General features: G+C 25.4%; 3 protein-coding genes across 10 annotated transcripts in view; 2 read left to right on the top strand and 1 right to left on the bottom strand.

The window, feature by feature from the left end:
* Positions 1-25,118, bottom strand: part of LOC107065356 (inactive dipeptidyl peptidase 10) — a 170,933-nt gene that overhangs the window by 93,350 nt on the left and 52,465 nt on the right. The window contains exon 1 of one of the 8 annotated variants that reach the window (XM_089176137.1): positions 990-1,459. The exons of the other annotated variants lie outside the window; for them this stretch is intronic. The gene's annotated coding sequence lies outside the window, so the exon portion shown is untranslated. Of the gene's footprint in view, positions 1-989; positions 1,460-25,118 lie in introns of those variants that run through there. 8 annotated transcript variants of the gene reach the window in all.
* Positions 20,223-21,876, top strand: LOC149031417 (cytochrome P450 4C1-like). Its single transcript, XM_089176175.1, has 5 exons — positions 20,223-20,234; positions 20,386-20,476; positions 21,248-21,430; positions 21,546-21,615; positions 21,744-21,876. Exons 1-5 carry the CDS (start codon positions 20,223-20,225, stop codon positions 21,874-21,876), a joined length of 489 nt encoding a protein of 162 aa, XP_089032301.1.
* Positions 21,972-24,248, top strand: LOC107065359 (cytochrome P450 4g1-like). Its single transcript, XM_015318977.2, has 6 exons — positions 21,972-22,037; positions 22,142-22,248; positions 22,326-22,394; positions 22,503-22,677; positions 23,548-23,724; positions 23,812-24,248. The coding sequence occupies exons 1-6, from the start codon at positions 21,992-21,994 to the stop codon at positions 23,973-23,975; spliced, it is 738 nt and encodes a 245-aa protein (XP_015174463.2). The 5' UTR covers positions 21,972-21,991; the 3' UTR covers positions 23,976-24,248.

Raw genomic sequence — 25,118 nt, 5'->3', positions numbered from 1 at the left:
TTATTTTTTTTTCTTTCTTTCTTTTTTAGACAATCATGGATTATCATGGCAAAGATAAAAAATAGTTTTTTATCGAAAGATGATCGGTTTTCTCGAATATGGGACGAGTAATCAAGTATTTTTGAAGCATCATCAACCATTGGATTTACGATTATTTATTAAAATTTTATTTTTCTTATTTTTTTTTTTTAAACAATTATTATTATGTCATAGATGGAGAATAGTTTCTTATCGAAAAATCATTTCTCGAATATGTGAAGATTAATCAAAAATTTTTGAATCATTAATAACTATCGGATTTAAAATTATTTATTGCGATCTTATTTTTTTTTTGTATTTTTTTTTTCCTTAAGCAATCATGGATTCTTATGACAAAACAATTATTAAAAATAATTTCAAATTAATAAGTAATAATAAGTAATAGTAAGTAATATTAGTTCGGTATATTTAAGTAATTATTATTCGTTATTACTATTGCCAAAATGAAATATAGTTTCTTACCTAAAGATCATTTCTCGAATAATGAAGATTAATAAAGAATTTCTGAACCATCATCAACTATTGGATTGACAATTTTTTATTGTTATTTCATTACTCTTTTTTTCTTTTAAACAATCATTATTATGACATAGATGAAAAATAGTTTCTTATTGAATGATCATTTCTCGAATATTTAAAAAATAATCAGAAACTGCATAACTATTATCAGTCATTGGATTTTTACTTATTTATTGCTATTTTATAATTTTTATTTTTTTTTCTTAAACAAATCATTACTATGACATAGATGGAGAATAATTTCTTATCAAATGATAATTTCTTGAACATTTGAAAATTAATCAAGAATCTTTGAATCATTATCAACTAATGCATTTACAATTATTTATTGATACATCATTATTCTTATATTCTTCTTATCTTCTATTATTATTTTTTTTTCGTTAAACAAATCATTCCAATGGCATAGATGGAGAATATTTTTATCTTACCTAAAGATCATTTCTCGAACATTTGAAGAATAGTCAAAAACCAAAGTACCATCATCAAACACTGGTCATCTCACTTTTTGCAAACTAACTCGAATCGTCTGCAAATGATCACATAAACTTGATCACTTCTTTATATATCAACTCGACAAACAAAAAAATTCTTATCGACAGGAAACGTCAAACGTTGGGAAAAGCTATAATCACCTTGAATAGAAATGAAAAAGTCATCGTGAATTCTACTGGTCACGATATTTTTGATAATACTTTTATACAAATTATGAAGAAAAGACAAAAATTACAAAAAAATGAAAAAAAAAAAAAATAAAAGATAAAAAATAAAAGAAGAAAACTGGAATAAAAACTTTTTTTGTTCCTTCGTAATAAAAGTTAGAAAACGCTAGGTTTTACTAGTTTCTTCTTTCCCGTAGTTTAGTGACCGGCTCCATATTCGCGACTGTGAATAAACACTCATCTAGTGTCTCATTTTATCCTACCATATGTTCTCTCTCTCTCTCTCTCTCTTTCTCTCTCTTTCTTTCATTCTCTTTCTGTTCTTCTTCAACTTATCTAAACGTTCACATATCTTGTAAGAGTCTCTACAAAGAACTCGTGTGAATCTCTAACAGACGTTTTTCTTGCACTCGTAAATGTTTCGATCGAAGTATAAGTAGAAGATATAGATAGATAGATATAAAGTAAGAAATGAAAAAAAAAAAAAAAATAATAAAAAAGAACGAAGAAAGAATATAGAAAGTTTGCAGAATAAGTATTTCATTTCGTTTCGTTTCGTTTTCTTACCTAGAAGAAAATAAAAGAGAAAAAGAACGATTCTTAAAAAAGAATGAAATGAAAAAAATGGAAAAAATAGAGAGGAGTAAGAAATATTTTTTTTATTATCATATAACGCTAGTTTGAAAAATTATTCAATGGAAATAATAACTATTTTCCATTTGTCTACTTTAAGCGAACATTCAGGTACCATCACTTAAGATAACACGAGATATTAAAATCATATTTAAAAAAAGAAACATCTTAAATTATAGTTTGGTAGTATATTCTATTTTGATTTTATTATTCAATTGGATTCTTAAGTAGAGTTGTCGTTTCTATTCTAAATTTTCTACTTCGATAAATATACTAATTGAGAACAGAGAGTGTACTGTTAGAGAAGTATCTTTCAAATATATCATGATTTTATAGACTCTCGTAAATTTAATCTTTAAGAAAACGGTATCTTTCAAGAAATCATTAATTATATATATATATATAAATTCTGTATAAATATAAATGTTACATTTTTTTTCTATAATTTAAACAATTATTTTAATCTCCAAATAAATATAAACAATTGTAAAAATTCTATTAATTTTCGATAAAATAAATAATTTATAAATAATTGATATATTCGTGTTCGAGTAAATTGTATTATTAATTTTTGTATTTAAATATATAATTATTCTAATATTAATTCTATATTAGAATTTATAAATTCTAATTTTGAATTTACATTTATAAATAATTATAAATTTAGTAAAAAATACGAATGCAAGATTTCCTTTTACAATTTAAACATTTTTTTTAACGTTTTATTATACGTACACAATTTATAGAAATACTAGTCTAATTTTCAATAAAAATTGTAATAATAAGTAATATCTATACTTATATGAATTCAACTATTTTTTACGAAATTTTATAACGATGATTTCAAACACTCTATTTCTAAGAACGTTTCGAATTGATGACTGGAAGCTGTAAAAAACTATGAATATAAATTCAGTAAAAGTATGAATAAAAGAATTCTTTTTACGATTTTTTAAAAATACGGATTACTAAGAAAAAACCACTAAAATTTGAAATTATCAATTATAAGTTATATTCCACTTCTGACATTTTTAAGGACGAAGATTCTAAAAAATATTAATTATATTCACTATAATTATTATTTTATTTATTTAACACAAAACCTATCTCAAAACACTTTATATATACCTATTCCTACAGTGAGCAATCAAATGAAAAAAGAAACATAACCTTTAAAAAAAAACTATATCTTAATATAGAATAAGATTTTAGCCAATTGGATGATGAACAAAAAATATTTTTTTACTTAAAAATAAATAATTTACATTTTTTGCGATTACATTACATTTTTTACAAATAACAAGATTTTTAAAAATATCACATTTTTACAAATTACAGGACGCAGTATTTTGATTATGCGTTTTAGGTTAAATGTTAATACGATGCTCACATGACAACATCTCAACGTACACTGCCCTTCTTTTGTTTCGTTTCAAACATTCGTGTCTTTCTTTCTTTCTTCACACTATTATTCTCTCTTTAAGTTAGTTTTATACACATTATAATGTTTATACATTTCAAGAAGAGACTAACAGTGAGATCACTTTGTAAAGAAAAACTATACGAGACCGTTTGTTTAACATTTACATAAACAGATCTTATGTTATTCAAGAAGAACACCCAAATCGTTACGTTTTCTCACTTTCTTGTCACTCACACATATAAATAAACATAAATATAAATATTATAAACACATATTTCAACTATGAATCCGTACAACATTAATATTTATGTTTATTGTAAGTTTCATATATATATATATATAATCATGACTTTAATTAAATAATTAAATTCTAATTAATTTAAACTCATTTTCAATAAAAGTACAATTTCTTTCTACAATTTTGAATAATTTTGTTATCACATAAAATACATGAAGAATTATCAAATAATTTAATATTTGTTTTTACGTAAATTCAACCATAAAGTCTTACATATATATGTACATAGTTTTTAATGAAAATTTTTATTTTTAAAAATTAACTTCCCATAAATATACGATACATATTTACGAATTTTGTAATGTTCTAAATTTGTAAATATTCTTTATGCATCAAAAATAAATGAAAAATTATGCAAAAATTATTAATATCCATACTTATATAAAAAAAATTTAACTATAAAATCTTGTATAAAATTATATAATAATGATCTAAAATAAACACTCGAATTCTAAGAAGATTTCGCACAGTCTATTCAATGCTGACCGAAAGGATAAATATAAATTCATTACATATATTTTTGAATCTGAGGGAGGGGGGAGGGAGGAATTTCTTTATATAATTTAAACGATTTGTTAAATGGTCAGAAAATTCAGTACGCTGTAAGATTACTTTCTACAACTGAAATCATTTTTTACATTTAAAAACACAGAAAAAATTTCTGTATGTAATAAAGATAATATATAATAAATAATATATAATAACAATACTTTTTTTATCATAATATATATTATATTTGTACATATATATATTTACATTTTTATTATATTTTTAGATAAAATATTTGTATATTTATATATATATATGACCAAATCCAAGTATTAGGTATACAATTTGTATCAAAGATAGTATAAATAATACAATATATTATTAATATTTACTTATATTCAACTATAAAATCTTTGAATAAAATATAATATATAAAATTTCTATCCAAAATAGTATAAATAATATATTATGAATATTAACGTATAATGAACTATAAAATTTTTTAATAAAATATATACAATTTGTATCATAAATAGTATAAATAATATATTATTATTTTTTAAATATAATTAACTATAAGATCATTTAATAAAATATAATAACAATTCGTGAAATAAACCCTGGAATTCGAAGAAGATCTTGGATCAACTATACGAAGCTGCTGCCCGGACGATAAACCATGACCCGAAATATCGTTTTCTAGGCAAAGAGACGAACGCACTCGGTGTCATATGTAGCAGCACTACGTGCCACTCGATTTCCCTTTTCCAAAATAGATATGTATGCATGTATGTATGTATGTGCACTTACTGTCGGTAGGTAGCATCAACGTTTTCGTCGACGTTTCACGTTGCCGTTTTCTTCGAGCAAGGAATATTAATCTTAAGGAAAGACAAGGCAACCGATGGTCTATGCGTTTCTATCTTATGACCTAGCTTATACTTCTCACGAATATATACACGTGTTACTTTCATACCATATGCATATATATATACTCGAAAATATTCAACATAGGAATCAGAGTTACTTGAATATCAATCAATGTCAGGACATCTTTTCGAAATTATATCTCTTTTGTGATACTTCATCTTTTATATTAAACATCCAACTATTGAACAATATAAATTATTACTATTATTATTATTATTATTATTATTATTATTATTATTATTATTATTATTATTATTATTATTATTATTATTATTATTATTATTATTATTATTATTATTATTATTATTATTATTATTATTATTATTATTATTATTATTATTATTATTATTATTATTATTATTATTATTATTATTATTATTATTATTATTATTATTATTATTATTATTATTATTATTATTATTATTATTATTATTATTATTATTATTATTATTATTATATCATATCGAAACATAAATTATGATACTATATCTTTTATACGACAGTCGATTATTCTATATAATTTCGATTATTATTATCATGCTATCGTAACATAAATTAGGATACTTCATCTCTTATACCACGTCAGCTATTTAATTTCGTTTATTATTATTATTATTAGGATAATTTATCTATTTTTTGGTATCAATGGTTGTCAAATTTATTCGATTTTCAGCAACCATTTCGTTGAATTTAAATTTTCTCATGACACCATATATCAAATTTTAATAAATATATTTTACGGAAAAAATCAATACATTCTTGCAATGTTTAAGTAAAAATAAAATAAAAGAAAATGTATTTTATATCGCAAACAAAATGTAATTCAACGAATTTAATTAATTACTATAATTATTAGTGTTGATGAGCCCTGTTGGTATAGCCGCGCATTTTCTAGAATCATGAAATTCATATCCTTCTTCACATTCATTTTCGCACGTTACTTGAATTTTATCATAGCAACTGCCGGAAACTCAACATCGCATAAATAAGAAGTCGCAAATGGAATTAAAATGATGAAAACTGTGTAATAAATTTCACAACTCCCTAGTGTACTGAGACGCATACTTTTGGGAACCACTGTTTTAAATGAAACTGACTATCTTATAATTTGTTTCATTATGTATAATAAATGTATAATAAATAATGATACTGCATATTTTATATGACATCGGTTATTTTATAATTTGGATTATTATGTAGAAAAAAATAAATTATGATAACGATATGAGTTATTTAAAATAATTTAGATTATTATTATATAATATTCCGATGTAAGTTACATAATATGGTTTATTATTTATTTTTTATTTATTCCATATTACGAGATAATATAATATTTAATATTAATTATATAATTTTTGGATTAGTATCTATTTATATTATTATTATTATTATTATTATTATTAAAATAATAATTATTATGGTATTTATTTAGTTATCATTATAACAATAATTAAATTATTATTTTTATTATTATATTTTAATAATAAATAGTGTTATTATAATATTTCAAAATTAGAATTATTATTATTAATTACGATTATAACAATAGTTATATTATTATTTTTATAGTATATATTTAATTATTATTATTAAATATTATTTTTATTATTATTGTATTTAATAAGAAATATTATTATTATAATATTTCAAAATCAGAACTATTATGATTAATCTGTAATGAAAGTACACCGGGTGCTTATGATTTTCAGATTAGAAAATCTTCGAATAGTTACGACCAATACAACCAAAGGTTTCCAGAAATAATCAGAAGAACGACCTTTGGAATTGTCAAGTGCTACGATAAAATTAGTCTCGATAGAATACAAACACGAACGACTCCGTCGTAATTTTTCCCTCCGACTTAAACTCATATTTTCTCAACTTTATTTATAGTTCATAATATCGAAAGATCTGTCTTTTTTTCACGGTACATCCTTTTAATTGTTATCCAAATGAACCAAAAAAATAATCCCCATTGCATCATCGACAATCTCAAAAATCCGTTTCGAATCCGATTATACTAAAAAAAAAAAAAAAGAAGGAAAAAGGAAAAAAAAATGAAGGATGTATTTTTTTTTTTTTAGTATTATCGGAATCGATTCGAAACATCAATGTGAAATATACATATACGATGTTGAACAAGAGTATTGGCAGAGACTAAATTTTCCTATGACATCCTCTATAAATCTATAAAAAAAAAAAAAAAAAACAATACAATTCTATAACGAATTTTATTTTATCTTTTTTTATTTTTAATATTTCTCTCGAATATAAAGTTAAAATACATTTTAAGCCATTGTTAATTGGTGTATAATAAAAAGGATTTTAATTAACGATTTAATTAAATGCAAGGAAAATTGAAAAGCAATGAAAAAATAATTTCGATAGACATTTAATAATAAATAATAGTTATGCAAACTAATTATTTATAAAAATAAGTTATCAAAATTAATTTTTATAAATTTTAAATTTACATTATTTTGTTTTCATTGTACAAATATTTCTATTACTTCTAATTTGAGACTCGCTATGTTATATAAAAAAAAAGGAAAGCTGACTAAGAATCATACTTTTTAAATATAATTTTTACATAACCAAAAATTCAATTTGTTGGAATAGTTAGTTATATTTGACATCGTATATCTGAGAATGAATATTTGGTGAAATATGTAAGCGATCTGTTAATACATTTAAACTGTATCAAAAGATAAAGTTTTATTAGTATGTAAGATAATCCTTCATTCTTGTTTCGGCTTTCATAGAGATTTGTCCTTGGGATATGGGTTTAATAGAGTTCTGGACATGAACATCCTAAATGGTCGAATACACGTCCCATTCAAACGTGAAATAAGTAGAGATTATAAATTTTCGTCTTATCCTATTAATTCTCCTTTAGATCAAAGATCAATGTATATAAAGTAGGATCATGATTACCCAACATGATCGATAAACTATTGATATGAATAAATTGAGGTCCAACGGATAATCGAATTTACGAGTTGGAATATTTTTAAACAAGTTTCTTCTATATAAAATAAGATTGTTTTATTATATCTATTTAATAAAAATCATACCTGTGTTTTAAAATATTACTTTCAATGTACTGTAAATAATCAATTATAGCGAGATCATTTAAAACTATTTTTTATAAAGAATATTACTATGATAAATTTCAGTATAATTAACTGATTTATCTAAGGGTTTTTTTTTGAATATCTAATAATAAGTAAGATTTCCTGCTATCTCAATTTATAAATAAATATTTTAACAAGGTTCTGATTTTTGTTTTAGGAACCCGTGTATACTAATAATATATATTTTTAAAAATATTAATTAAACATATATAAATGATGTTTTGTATACTGTATATTAATTAATATATTAATTATATTTAGAATATACAAGATTTTTATCGTCATCATTGATATCAAAATGATGATAATATATTTGTTTTTTAAATATGTGAATATACTATAACATATTTTGCCGAATTTTAATTTTTCACATTAAAACATTTATTTAAAAAAATGTTAATTAATAACTTTTGACTAGAAATATACTATATATTGTATTAGATATGTATTACACACAAAATAGTATTTATATATTCTTATATTATTATCTGTGTACATTTTTATTGCTTTCTTAATTTTACCCATAAAAGTACATTTTTTTGATTACATAAACTTTACATCCATACTAAATCTTTCGTTACACTGACACGTTATATATTCAAGGTATTATAAAACCCGATTTAAAATTGGATATTCTTGTTTCGGGAATCCTTCATACTTGTTTAGGTTTTTCTAGAAATTTGTTTCGTGATATGAATTATGGTATTATGCAAATAAATATACTAAATGATTCAACCTTTAAACATTTCCCTTAACCTTTTAGAGGTTTAGATTAAAGATCGATGTATCTCTTCTTCAATACGATATACCAGGAAATTACCTACCAGGTGAGGCTTGTTATCGTTGCCATGGAAACTAGGCTTGGCCCTAACACTCCTAGGTCAGGGCCGAAGGTTTTGCCTCGTTGCTTCTTATATTGCACGCCTTCTCATTCTCTTCATCGTGTCGACTTTCCTCGATTGGATGAATCTAGATAACAGGTGTGTGTTTACGTCACTTTACTTTCCAGTAGAAATTTTACTGAGATTTTCAATCGATTTTCTCAAACCTTCCTCTCACTCTCTTTCTCTCTCTCCCTCTCTCTCTCTCTTTCTTGCATGCCTTTACCTTTCTAGATTCATCAATTATTTCAAGACTTAATATTTCCTTCCGTTTTGAGTTATGTTCGCGTTCCTCTATCATAGTAAATTTTATCAAGTAGGGGGAAATATTAAATATTCAATTGCAGTTTGTATTTTTTTTTTTTTTTAGATCTTTTTCTTTATAGTTGTTTTAATTTTTTTTTTTAGGATTTTTGATATTTCTTTCATATCTTGAGATATGTTCGTATTGTTCTATATTTATTATTGTTCTGTACTATTATTTTATCTTATTTTATAATTAATTCATTATGTTAATTTTAACACTCAACGTACCGAGTTTCGTGTATATCTATTTTTATCATAACGAATCAAATGACACATCTTCAAAGAATCATATATTTTAAGATGTATGTGTAAAAAATATATCATTTCTTTAATAAGAATTTTTTACTCATCAAATAATACCATAACATGTAAGAAATTTTTTCAATAAGATGACAATCGGTCATTTGACTGGTTATGGTGTGTTTAGTGTTTAGTAGCAAATTTTACTTTTTTATTTATTAAGATTAATAACAGAATTATTGTCAATTAATGTAAACTTTCGTTTCTCAGTCACAATTGCTCGTAAATGATCAAATATTTTATGCAAAACAAAATAAACATTTATTCATATTCTTCTTTTTTTTGTTTAATTTGTGTTCAATGTCGATTTAAGATAAACAAAATTATTGTTAAAAAAATTTCTAATTCATTATTTTTCTTACTTCGTAATTTCCGTTTCTATTCAAACTCAAAATAACATTTTTCTCCTTATTTTCATTTATAGAATATTTATCCACAATTTGATTCGTAAACTCCGAGACACCCTTTATATAATATATAAACAAAAAAAACGTAATTCCGTTTAAATAAAAAACAATTTTATTATTTAGAATAGTGTAAGATGTCTTATTATTTATAACCGTAAAATGAGATTAATGTAAATAATAAATTTTTGCAGAAAACTTTCAACAAAAGATGTGATCGTTAATTTTCCTTTCTTACGATGAATCATATTAATTTCGTAATTTGATACGATAAAGAATGTCTAGAAGTGAGAAGTAGTTTTCGAAAGTTTAATGAGATAACGATTATCATATTAATAAACCAGTTCGAAAATTCGATCATTATTAAATTCAACCAGCTACGATATTGCATATTTCCCAAGTTTTCACTGGGAAAAGCAACGAGTTATTACTATATATATTGTAACCAATTGACTTTCTTGCTAATTAAAAATTACTTTGTTGTTGTACACGTAGATGATATATATATATGCAACCACACAACGCTTGTAGAAAACTATTCATGCACCTTCCACCGTTCGTCATTAATTACTTCGTTCAGACTCGATTAAACTTTGACACGTTAAAGTATGTTGCTTATTAAAGGTTACTAATTTAACATTTGCACGTTAATAATGCTTATATTATTATCAAGATCACTAATTTTCTCGAGTTAAATCTACATGATTTCCCATTAGTTTCATTTGTTTCATCGATTTTAATTGAAAGAGTAACACATTTGTTTAGGAAAATGTTGTGTTCATTCTGATAACCTAAATGATGATGATAATATAAAAAAAAAATTAAATAAAAAATGTAGTAGACAATTTTTCACAATTTTTATAAAATTCAACGGTAAATTAGGGTTTTTTCTTTTTTTCTTTTTTGTAATAGTAATGTAAAAGCTTTGACATTCCATCGGCGTGTCCCAAAAATGCAAATCCTTCCCGAAGGATTAGTGACCTCTTTGCGTGCTGGAACAGAAAATGAAATAACTCCGCAACCCTTTCGTAATTGGTCTAGGGCCATTGTTCTCGGCAACTTCAATGCACTGTAACTATCATTCTCTTTTATTATTAATCTTGTGTGTGTTATTTAATGTACAATTTGGATATTATCTTATTAAATATTTATAAAAAATATGTACATATATATAATAAATATTAATATTAATATAATAAGTATTAATTAAATAAATTTCAATTTTATTGAAAATTTTATTGAAATTGAATTTTTGTAAAAATATTATATATTACAATATTTAATAAAATATAAATTATTGTTAATAATTTAATTATAATTAATCAATATTATTAATAATGTTTTTGCGTTCTCTTTTATTATTACATTCTGTGCGTCTTTAATTTACAATTTTAATAATAACATAGAAAAAATATTTTTCAACAAAATTCTAATTTGACGCAATATTATATTTGTCATTCACTCTTATCGCTTATCTTTAATTTGTAATTTTAATATTATCATGTAAAATTAATAATTAATTATTATTATTAATATTAATATTAATAATTAAATTAAATTATCAATAAAATTAATATTATCATGTAAAATAAAAGTATATTTGCTAGAAAAATTCTAATTTGACTAATTATAATATTCGTCGTTCTCTTTTAATGTTACATAGTAAGTTTCCGATTTTTTATTTTAAGAATATCACACACATTTTAAATATTTCAATCGGAATAATTTTTAATTTGTAAAATAATTTTCATTGTTCAATTCGACAGATGAAATAAACAAATCGTACAAAATATGTTAGAACTATATCAAATTACGACAGATTTAATTAATATCTTGTACTTTTGTATACAACTGAACCTCAACATCGTAATTTTTCAAACTAATGCAGCAAGAAATGTTACCAGAAAGAAGAAAAAAAAAACGATTCCGCAGGAAAATCCAGCAATTAAATTGAAAAGTACGAACCTATTAATCTTATCGATTTTTTGTTGTTGTTGTTGAAATAAAGAGCTACTTTTTCATTTTTATTCGACGTTGGGTAAAAGAAAAATAGAATCCGTAGAAAACATACAAAATAATTCGACATTGTGATACGATTTATCACGATGAAAGAGAGAGAGAGAGAGAGAGAGAGAGAGAGAGAGAATTATAGATATAGATAAAATATTATATTCGCTACGATGGTAGGGTAGGGAGGGGGAATGGCGTTCACTTAAGGAAAATACGCTGTATTTTTCCAAATATTAATGGTACTTCCAAATTTAAAAAAATAACAAGTTCTTTAACTATTCAGTAATCAACATTTTAACACCAAACGTATTTATCTTTGATTTCTAAGTATTAGGAAATCATTACAAAAAAAACAAGCTTGAGTGCCATTGCCCCTGACTTTAGGTAATGCCGCTCAGGCTAAGAGGTAATGGGGTTTATTTCTTCCTCGTTCGCCACTTGTAACAGATCTGATTCTTTTTTGTTCTTTTTCGACGAGCACCTTTCCTGGGTCTGTCACCGTGGTGGTACCAGTCTCATCAGGATTGTAAATGTTGTTTAGATGGAACTTATGTTTTATATTTATCGAAAATTAGATCAGCGCAGCCGTAAACGGAGAAACACACTTCATGGTCACCGGCCGCAAGCTGACTTCCCATACGCGTCGCTGCCTGTTAGAGGACCCCACCCCCGCGCTTCACGTGACGCGGCGTGTTGCTATGTTCCACTTTGACAAAGTTACAGAGGTGAGCGCCATTACCCGGTGAGCGCATTACCCCTGCTTCCCCTACTAGGATTTATAGGAACAAAGAAATTTCATGCCATTGAATAAGATCGAATATTTTTTTTTTGGTTATCATCTTGTTACCATAATAATAAAAAAATCAATCAATATTCATTTTGAATCAGCATTTTTATATTTTCTTATTAACATTTTTATAATTAATTCCTATCAACTTCTTATTATATTCGTTTTACATGTTTCACTGCTAAAAATTAGATTCGTCTATTATCGTATCATATTTTTTAACATTAATATATTAAAATAAACATTATTTTAATAATAATTAATCAAATAAGCTATTTCTTAAATTCTATTCATTTATTTTCTATAATAATAAATGTATGAGTATATTTATTATCTAAATTTTATCAGAATTGGAAAATAACATTTTAATTTATCCAAAATATTGAACAAATCATTTTTTTCGCTTAACGAACACTATTTGGAGAATTTAAATTTAATTAGTTTAGTTATTTCACGAATTTATAAAACAAGAGCGCTTATTTACAAATTTTTAAAGGATCAGTTTAAAATTTAGGGCAATTATTTTGAGAATGGTAATTAAAGCGACGTGTAAAATTCTGACTACTCTGTTTCCAAATCGTAGTTCAAAAAGAAAAAGTTTACGCGCACGTATATTTAAAAAAACTGTAATAACTTATGTCAAGCGTTAAACAGAATTAAAATTTAATATCTTTCAAAAATTATAACGAGACAACGTTTCATTGCAAATGGCGATGCAATGAGTTTGTTGTGTTTCACTTCGAATAATTATCTCTCTCTCTTTCTCTCTCTCATTGAGTTATATAATACTTTTCAGTAAAATATAATTAATTAATAAAATAATATAGAAAATTTAAATAAAATATTTTAACATTGATGATTCATTGTTAGATTATTTGAATAAAAATATTTGATTTATATTGAAATATTACATCGTATTTAATCAATTAGATGTGATTGACGAATCTGCTCGTCATTTGGAAAAAGTAATTAAAATTTGCTATTTAAATTGTTTTATCAAATATCATTCAATAATAGAAGATTTAATTTCTTACTAATCACTGTTCTAAGTAATTAATTTGTTTTATTTCATATGCAAACTATATATTTAAAAAAATAAAAAAAATAAATATTAACAATGAAATTATATTAATTGTATAAAAACATAAAACAATCATTTGATTATAATTAAATTCAATATTATAATAACAACACACATATATTCTATGTTCGACAAGTATACTCGTCATCTATTTATTTTGAATTATTTTAATTCATTTTAAATATTATTCAAAATTTTCTAAAAATTCAAAATGTAATAAAGAACAAATGCTTACCAAATCCATCAAATTTTCAATGTTAATTTTTTAATGAAGATTTAAAGAAACAATTTTTTTCCCAATAATTGTTACTCCTAAATATAATAATCAGCGAATTATAAAGTACATATTATCAATTACAGTGCATTGTATTATTAAACTGTTTTTTTTCTATACCTATATAAATATTTTACAATACATGAAGCATAAAATGTCATACGTTAATCCGTTTGCATAATAGTTCAAAATGCATAACAAATTTCATAAATAAAAGACCCTGAATTAACAGTAAATACCTATTATCTCGCATTTTATTTTAATTTGTAAGATAAACTTAATTTATACATTTTAATTTAAATGAAAAATAACAGATAAATATATTACAGACAGCGATAAAAATACGAACAATAATTAAAAAAGATCAAATTTACATCAACGATGCATTTTAGTTACGAATTTTGTACTGTACCATTCATAAGACTCATATACGAATTATTATTATTCCACGTTTGATAATAAGTGACAGTGAAATTGTACACGAATTAAATCATCCCGTTTAATGTGGTTAGAAATAGATTTAAAAAAAAATGGAAAAAAAACGAGAACAACAAAAAAAAAACAAAAAAAAAAAAGAACTAAAACAATTCACTGACAATGATCAAAAAAATGTTTGAAATAAAATCGTTAAATGTATTAAAACAAAAAAAAACAAATATTAAAGTAAAATCTTTCTTGAAATAAAAAAGATCCTACTGAAAATAAAAAAAAAATAAAAACGACCAAATAAAATCACACCCTGCGATGCACAAACAATTAGAATAAAAGTAACGTTAAATCGTTGTTGATTCGTTAAAATAAAAAAGGTAAGAATATCTTCGTCGATTGATTACTTCTGGAATAAACATTAGTATCTCGTTTAAAATTCTCTATTCAAAATTCACGATAGGCACTTATTTTAAAACCGTAGTCACGAATATCTTTTATCCTATCTATCTTTTCTTCTTCACTTTTTTTTCTCGCATGAGTTTTAAAAGATATTCGAAAGAGAACGGTTGGGAGAAGAAGATGAAGAGTAAAGTGAGTAAAATGGTGGAGTTGGGGAGTGCTGGAGTGGGGAGCAAAGGGGTAAGGGGGAGATAGAATAAAAGGAACAGACAAGATGACGATATCAAAACGGAAATCTCGATATGCAGATGACAAAGAGTGAATATGGAGCACGAACCCGGAACAATCGTAGAGAAGTTTCCACTCTTGCATTTTCCTCTCTCTTTCTCTCTCTCTCTCTCTCTCTTTCTCTCCTTTTCTCACTCTTACTCTTTCACTATCCTTCCTGGAATATTCAATTGCCCATCCTCTACTTCAGTTTCCTTGGCCAAATGTGAATGGAACCAAAATTCGCCTTCAGCCAATTCTAACCCTCCAGTTTCCCCCGTTCCTCATACCCTCCACCACTACTACCTACTTCAACACTCGTCACGCTATTCCTTCTGCTGTTTCTTCTTCTTCTTCTTCTTCTTATTCAACGTTCTCTGTTCTTCTCACATCTCTTCAACATCTCATCTTCTTGTTGGCAGAACTAAAAGCCATTTTCCTCTCCTCTGCTTCTTAATACTTCATTCCGAATGTCGAGTGGGGGAGAGTTGGTGGCACTCATCCTCTCATTTTGAGACCTCTTTCGGGTGTTACGAAAACTGGCGTCAATTAAATTGTCCAGATCGAATATCGTTGTACCTTCAGAATGAGAAAGAGAGAGAAAAGGGAGAGTGTGTCTGTTTTGACCTAATTGTTAAAAAGATTTAAATATTCTCATAACTTCACAAGTTTTTCACTTTATCATGAATAATTTCTACTTAATTGGAACTTTCATAAGATCTTAATAACTCATTTTGATTTCCAAATGTTAAAGTAAATGTTAGAAGAAGAAGAAGAAGAAGAAGAAGAAGAAGAAGAAGAAGAAGAAGTGGAAAATGTAATAATATTTTATTTTTACGATGTTAAAATTTTCGTTATTTATCGTATAAATGCTATTTAATAACAAAATGATATGATTTATAATAGATTTTTGTTGTTCGTATTTGATTGAAAATACGATCGCTTTTAATTACAAAATTATTTAAACGAAGGACTATAATGTAGAAAAATATTATACGTTAACAGAATACAAATGTTTGAATTGTTTATTGTGTAGTAGTCAGTAGTTTTTATAAATTTTTACAATTCTTGGCATCATTGCTGAATCCAGATTTTCTTCATGAGACTCTTTGTTAAATTCTGACAAATACATATTGCAAAAAGAAAGTAATTTATTGCAATGGTTAAGTAAATATAAATCAAATGTATTTTATATATAACAAAAATAACTTCAAAATTAATTGAACAAATTCCATTAATCATAATTAGTAGGATAAGTGAATTAACTGTATTCAAATTGTGTATACAAGAATTAACTTATTTCTATCTCTGCATTGATTTTCGCATGATATTTAAATTTTATCAGCAACTGCCGAAAATCAAGTATCATGAAAATGATAAAAATTATATAATATATCTCGCTATGACATTGTAAGAAAGTTATGGTTCCTCAGAGTCCCTAGTTGAACATTTTGGAAACCACTGATGTATATACTATAACAATAAAACGATGAGAGATTTATCGTAAAGTCTTTGTTCAAATATCGAGATTAATAAATCTTTACGGTAGATTTATTTTATTATTGTAATTATACACTAGACCACAGAGATGCGGTTTATAATAATTATGTTACGTTATAAACAGACGAATATCGTAATTATGTATGCGACCATGTATTAGATGATGCGTCATTAATTACCTTGTAATATTCCATTGTCACTTAAAAACATTACACGCGTTCTGCATTTAGGATTGTTGGTCTTCTATTTGAACATGTGTCAGGTACTCTGTTATCGGGATACTAGGACTATCATTAAAACGTGCTGTTTGCAACAGATGTTCATCTATTGTGTGAATTTGGTTTACTGTTGTTATTTAGGTTAATACTAAATAAGTAAATAATGGTTTTAAAAAATACGTACATCTTGTGTGTCAAAGTAATGTCACTTATTTGTATAAAAAATATCAGTGTAAATTTATTAAATTTTTTTTATCAAGCTAATTTTCAGTTGTTTCAGATTCAACTAAATCTTATTTTTCAATGAATTTGATTTATTATTGTTATTAAAATTAATAAAAACATACATAACGATTATTATAGAAACTTTTAACATTTTGTATGTTAAAGTGATTTTTCCAATTAATATATATATATATAAAAATATGAAAACAAATTTAATGCATTTCTTTGTCACGTTTTAATAAATTTTCAACGATTCTGAAATTGCTTTTGTTAATTATTTAATTATTCTTGAATAAATTTTGACCTAATTCGAAAAATTTAAATTGAAAATATTTTTGAAAAGTGTGCTTGTGATGGTAGATCCAAAAAAAAATCATGTGTGCAGATCACACGAGTTAGAAGTGAAACCTTCAAAAAACTAAGTTTCGAGAGAATGAGACAAATGCACAGTTTCAAGAATAAGATAATTGTAGGATTTATTTATTATTATATTATAACCATATATAACAAAGGGCACCAGTATGATCAATGGGTGGAATAGCTGATAAAAACTACACTTTTCCAAATTCTATCAATTAAGATTGGATGCTGAATGCGATAGCCATTTTTTAACTGAAAGATGATGAACAACGACTGATGACGATTGGCGACTGGCGACTTTTCATGATGATTCAATAATCGCTTCTTTATTTCCATCCGCACGCGGTTCTCGAATTTTCCAAAACGTCCGGTCTGATACAATAAACAAAGCATCGGTATCGTTCGGGAACCTTCCAGACTCACACAGACTTACACACTTTATATATAATTCTTCTTCGTTCATCTTGCAGTGATAATTTTTTGAGTCTTTCTCCAATATTTAATAACATAATTCTACAAAATTTTTTCTTATTCTCTGCACTGTCGACTAGCTAACACTACAATTTTTCCTTGTCTGACGTGTTGATAAGCCGTCATTCAAAAAAGAAATTACTTTTTTTAAACAATTTGAAGACATTACCTTCATATTTGCTTTAATTTACTTGCGTACTTTTCTGTTCGACTGATTGCGAGAATTGATTTTGTGCAAGTAGGGTAATTTTTTCGATGCTCTTTAACAAAAAAGTTTGATGATTAATATCTTTTGAACGCTTAATTTAATCGCCAAAACACAAGACACCATTTTTATAGAGCAGATAATTTCCTACAAAAATTTGTATTGCGCATTTTTTAATAGTCATTTATTGTCGAGTTATAAAATTCATAAACAAAAATGAAATTTGTCTTAAAATAATCAAACTTAAATCTTCAATATCATTCAAATGGTGAGGTTTACGGAAAAAGTATAAGATACCTTTTTTGTAAAGCATTAAATTTCCTACAAAATTCGTTTTGAACATTTTTCTGTACAATCAATTAATGATGAGGTATGAATTTTATTCTATTGGACTGAGAAAAAAATAAAAAACAGCGATGCGGAGGATCTTCCTATAAAAATTAAGAGCTCATATTTGGTGAGAATTTTTTTAAGGTGTCTAGCAACCCATTTTTCCGTGGCACTTGTACAACTTTGACCCATCCTAATGTTCATTTTTAAATATTTATTTACATTCTTAGCAATAAATAAAGATTTATATAAAACTAGTAAATATTGGTTCAGTTATGCTCTTTACTGTATGTTACATGGAGTTGAATACAGGTTATAAAGAAAAAAAGAAATATGTCCTTACCTAAGTATCAATTATTTATAAGATATTTATAAATCAAATCGTTAAAAGGCACATTAATATACATGTCAAAGTCATTTATAATATAAAAAACTGGCAATATATAAACATTCTCTGCAATGTATTTTCTCAACTAATATGATTAGCATATAATAAAAATAGAAAAAATTATATAATTTTTCTCGAATAATTAAAGGAAATTGCCGCTATTATGTAATGAGGTAAAATAGAATCACATTATTCTTGTGTGTGAATAAATATACGTCTCGCTACTCCTCTAGTTTTTCTCTGCAGTAGAACAAATTAAAAGAAAAACTAATAAAATTTTTTCAAAAATCGACTACATACATTATATTTATGTTGATCCAACTAGCATAAATGTTGATTTAGGACATTTTAGGACATCAAAATAATTTAAACGAAGGAAAAGTGTACAAGTTTCGTGGTTTTAGAGAAGTATATTTTAACCAATCTACCAAAAGCCTCAGTTTATTGGAGAATAATTATCACAGCAGTTACCGGTGCAATGAAAAAAAATACGGAAAACCTAACTATAAACATTATATCAAGTTAATAACTCGTAAGACAAAATAAAAATATTCTTATCTTACATATTGTAAAAAAAACTTAAATATCGAGATAAGAGAAAGATATAAATAATGTGACGTAAATAATTAGTATTTCTTATGAATCTCTTATTATCCTATGTAGCATTGAACAATGTAAAATTGTTCTATTTTTATATATTGCATATACTTATGCGATTATGCATTCGAACAAAAAATAAAATATAAATGAGATTGATTTGTCTCACCTTGCGCACTGACATCATCGTCTTCTTTAAGTAGACCAAGCTTTTCTTGATTTTCTTTCAATCATTGCTAAGACACGAAGATAGCTTGAAGTTTCTGTGCTTTGTTAAATTTTCTATTTCAAATTTACATAAGAAGGACTTAGAATATTTTTAAACCAAAATACTATTTCTATAATATTTTTTGATTCAATTAAAACAATATGGAATTTATTGAAAAATTTATTAGTTTACCAGTAATAATACTTTTATTATACTATATGATAAAATATTTAATAAATAAAATACATGAATATGATTTGGTAAAAGGGTTCTCAGGACCTAAAGCATATCCTCTCATTGGAAATCTACAAATATTTTTTGGTGATACTAAAGGTTAGTTTGCCTCTTATATTTATAATACTTACATTCTTGCAAATAGTATTAATTGAATTTATCTTATAATTAGACATAACAAATAAAATTATAAAAGAAATGAAAAAATATCCATCACCATGGCGGATTTGGTTAGGGCCAAAATTATATATAATTTTGAGTGATCCGCAATATATTGAAGTAAGATTCTAAAGCATTTCTATAATTTCTTATGATGAGTTTTTAACAGTAAAATTCTTCTTAAATTATTCATTTTTATATTTTGAAATTCTTTTTTTCCAGATTATTTCTAAACACTCGAATAGTTTTGAGAAAAGTCCCGAATATAAGTTTATGAAACCTTTTTTTGGCAATGGTTTAATATCTGCTTCAGGTAAACTATAGAATTATACTTTTATCTTTTAATTGAAAGAATTATACTTAAATATATGTAAGGGTGAGAGAAAGACGAAGAGTGCGAGTGTATGGTGTGCGTGAAAACAATTGATGAATGTGAAAGATGTGTAAGAGTATGCAGCGGTATGGGTGTAAGTGTGAGTGCATGCAGCGGTATGAATATGAGTGTGTCTAGTAAGAAAGAAAAGCGAGCGTGCACCCCGAAGTCTCTCGAATATTCCCGAACCGGAAATCGGGAAGAGGTCTTTTGTTTAATCGGTCGGGAATAGTCTGGAGATTTCGAGAATGATTAACGGAAGTGATTGGGACCATTGGTGAGGTGAATGAGTATATAAGCGCGGCGAAGAAGGCGATCTTCGCCTTCTTGATTCGGTGCGACTATTTGTGAGTGAAAGAGTGTAATACGAGTATACTTAAGATTCCTAACTATTGTTACTTACTTTTCTTTTCGATTTCTATCTCATTATTATTATATGAAACCTTAATAATTAAGTATTTGTTCTATTATAATAAATATTTCTATTTAAATTCAATAAATCTTACATATATATTACTAAGGAAGAATTTTTTTAAAAATAACTTAAAATTAATTGCTAATTAGAGACTTTTCTCTTTCTTTTCGCATATGACGTGTACACTAATGCATGAAACATACATGTAAAAGAGTTATTTTTTTCTATATCGAAACTTTTTAATATAAAAAAGAAAAATATAATATACTTGATTAAAACATATTTTTTATTTAAAGCATCAATATGGGGCAGTCATCGAAAATTGTTAAATCCAGTTTTCAAAAAACAAATTCTTTCTAACAATATAAGCAAGATAATAAAACATTTAAACCGATTAATGAGAATTATTGAAAGTTCTAATGAAACAAACATAGACATGTCCCATTACACAAATCTTTTTACTTTGGATACGATATATGGTAAGATTTCGAAATATTTGAAGTTTAGGAAATTTCTTTAAAAACAAAAAAATTAAAAAAAACTTCTTTATTATAAAAAAATTTGTTAATATTTGTTTTCTTTTTTAATTGACAGATACAATTTTTGGCCAGGATTTTAATTTCCAAAATAATCCAGAATGTAGACTTCATGACAATATTTCAGAGTAATAATAATAATAATAATGATAATAATAATAATAATAATAATAATAATAATAATATTTTTAAATTTTTAAAAATATCGAGTTTTATGACACATTTTGTTTTCTTTGTTATTTTTATTTTTATTCAGAATTATGGACATAGCGTTCCAAAGGATCTACAAATTCTGGTGGCATCCGGATATTATTTTCTACAATTTATTTATAGGAAAAAGATTTCGGAAAGCTTTAGCACACTTGGATACATTAACCTGGAAGGTATAAATAAAGACAAAAATTATTTATTAAATTTATCACATTGTACATATATTATTCTATTACTGCATTAAAATATATATATAACTTATTTGTTAAGGTAATAAAGGAACAAAAAGAATGTATGCAAGAAAAGAAAATTAATGGCGAAATGAATGAAAAAGATGCAAGTAATAATAACTATTCAATTATCTAATTCTATTTTTTAACAAATTGTTGCAATAAAATTTTCTTAACATGCTAAAAAGTATATTAATTATTCTTTTTAATAAAGCAAAAAATACTTCTCTATTTCTTGACACGGTATTCAAATCATTCTATGAGGGAAAAGAATATACGGAACAAGATATTCGTGACGAAATGAATACAATAGTTATAGCTGTAAGTAAGATTTTGTCTACTTTAAACAAAACTTTGATTATAAGAACAAGAAAAAGAAAAAATTTTATATTTTTTAGGGAAGTGATACAAGTTCTATTTCAATTACTTTTGTGTTGTTAATGTTAGCTATTTATCCAAAAATTCAAGTACGTATGAGTAAAACCTAATTGCAATATTCACTGTCACTGTCTTTAAAAAACAACACATAATTTTATACTAAAGTTGAATCAAGTATTCCACATCTTAAAATGCAGGAACAAGTATACGAAGAGCTCTACCAAATATATGGTTCTTCCGATCCGGTAGATGAAAATATTTCATATGAAGATACTAAGAATTTAAAATGTTTGGAAAGAGTGATCAAAGAGACTTTTCGTCTTTTCCCACCTGCTCCTTTTATTGGACGAAGTGTATGTGAAGATATACAAGGTATTCATACACATACTGAATAAATATTTGTATATACAGGGTGATTCTTGTAACGGAAGCGGCTAATAACCTTTTTTTAAGTAACAATAGAAAAAAATCATAAAGGAAAAACTTATATAGCACAACAAATGTCAACTTTCTATGACCTTACTTTTTTGAAATTGCATCGATGCACCCGCTAGATGCAGTTGCACTTTTTTTTTTTAAATGGAACTTTATATTTTTTTATACTATTCGATTCCTTTTTTTATTCTGCGTTAAAAAGTATTAAATGAAGGTCATCGAAATATCAATAGTTTACGACATATTTGAAGTTATATAAGGAGCGTATAACAATATATTATTCCAATATCAATCCAAATCAATTAAAAAATGTAATGAAAAATGTAAAAAAGCGCAATAGAATATGCGTATCTAATTGTTTTGAATGAAATGGAGAAACATTCGAACATTTATTGTAATAAAATGTATTACTGATATAAAACTTCAAATATCTCATAAACTATTGACATTTCGATGACCTTCATTCAATACTTTTTAACACAAAATAAGAAAAGGAATCGAATAGTATAAAAAAAATATGAAATTCCATTTTAAAAAAAAGTGCAACTGCATCTAGCGGGTGCATCGATGCATTTTCAAAAAAAGTAAGGCCATAGAAAGTTAACATTTGTTGTGCTATATAAGTTTTTCTTTTATGATTTTTTTCTATTGTTACTTAAAAAAAAGTTATTAGCCGCCTTCGTTACAAGAATCAACCTGTATATTTTTACAATTTACGTTATTATTTCATATTAATATATTTACGTTTAATACGTTAAATAATTTACGTTTTATATAGTAATTGCATATATTTATTATTTTTTAAAGTAAGCGAGGGTGTAATAGTACCAAAAAATTCTACTTGTGTAATCATGATTTACGCACTTCATCGAAACGACAAATATTGGAAAAATCCTTTACAATTTAATCCTGATAGATTTTTATCTGGCAATTACAATATTAAACATTTTTTACCATTCGGCACTGGACCAAGAGGATGTATTGGTAACAGTATATATTTATAGAATCAAAAGAGTGTATAATATAGAGATGATTAACATAATACATGTGCAATGAATTTGATTTTTATAGGTTGGAACTTTGCAATGATTGAAATTAAAGTCGTAATTGCTACTGTATTGAGAAAATTTTCTGTTCATGTAGATGTCCCACTAAAATTGGAAGACATAGCTGTACAAATGGGTATAACAATGAAACCTACGAAAAAGATTTTTTTAAGGTTTAAGAAGAGATAATATTTATTATTATTGTTAATATTTTTTTAATCTTTTAAGAAATTGTTTTAAAATAAGCTGTCTGAAAACATTTCTTATGTTTTACCAGTCTTTAATGTTATCGGTATTTTTATTTTAAATTATAAATGATTCAATAGATTTATTGACAAAAAAAAATTATTATTAGGGGAGTAAGGGGTTTAAATAATTATTATTATTTAGGGGAGTAGGGGAGTAAGGGTTTGTGAAGTATCTTAATGAGAATGTATAGGTAAACTTTTAAGAGAAACTGTTTGCACCATGTTAATCTTTATAGTTCTAGAATAATCAAATATACCTTTTATTATTAATAATAAAAATCATGTCTTTTTTTCTATATTACCTTCTCCTTTGCCCTTACAAATTTGAAATTCAAGTTCTTGGAGTCAGATATAGTTAAGAAGGCGCATGCATAGTGCGGAAAGTTAGGATCATTCTATTAACAGTCAAATATACACCTTTGTAGAGTTTTAATCACTTAATACGGCCTAATATAACTTCAATCTATCCCCAACCCAACTTTTTTCAAACACACTCCACTAAAGCATATTTTATATTATAGATAGACCTAACCCTTCTTACTATTTTATAGAATAATTCGAGCAATTGATAAAAAATCATGTGTGCAGATCACACGTGTTAGAAGTGAAACCTTTAAAAGACTAAGTTTCGAGAGAATCTGACGAATACACAGTTTCAAGAGTAAGATAACTGCAGGAATAATTTATTATAATATTATTACCATATATAGCAAAGTCACCGGTATGGTCTCTGGGTGGAATAGCTGATAAAAAGTACACTTTTCCAAATTTAAGCAATAAAAATGGACTGCTGAATGAGATAGTAATAAATAGACACCAAAATCGTAGGATGTTTATCAAAGGAAATATAATTCGTTGGAAATTAAGTTAATACGAATAATCCTTTTTTTTGAAACTTAGGTATAAAATTTTGTTTGTTAGTACAGTTTTTCAATTTCCCGTTTTCATCTATATTCTTGAGCTGTCTAACAAACATTTTAGGAATGACGAAATAAAGACATTACGAAAAACATATGGAAAATACCGCTGGACTAAACGAAGGTTCTGGTAAAATGCAATGAGAGATCTAATAAAGATATTGTCT

The sequence above is a fragment of the Polistes dominula genome, unplaced genomic scaffold, assembly GCF_049000335.1.
Source record: "Polistes dominula isolate Pdom_NZ unplaced genomic scaffold, Pdom_raw_medaka contig_21, whole genome shotgun sequence".
Lineage (NCBI taxonomy): Eukaryota > Metazoa > Arthropoda > Insecta > Hymenoptera > Vespidae > Polistes > Polistes dominula.
Note: the sequence above shows the minus strand (reverse complement) of the source record. Positions and strands in the feature narration are given on the sequence as shown.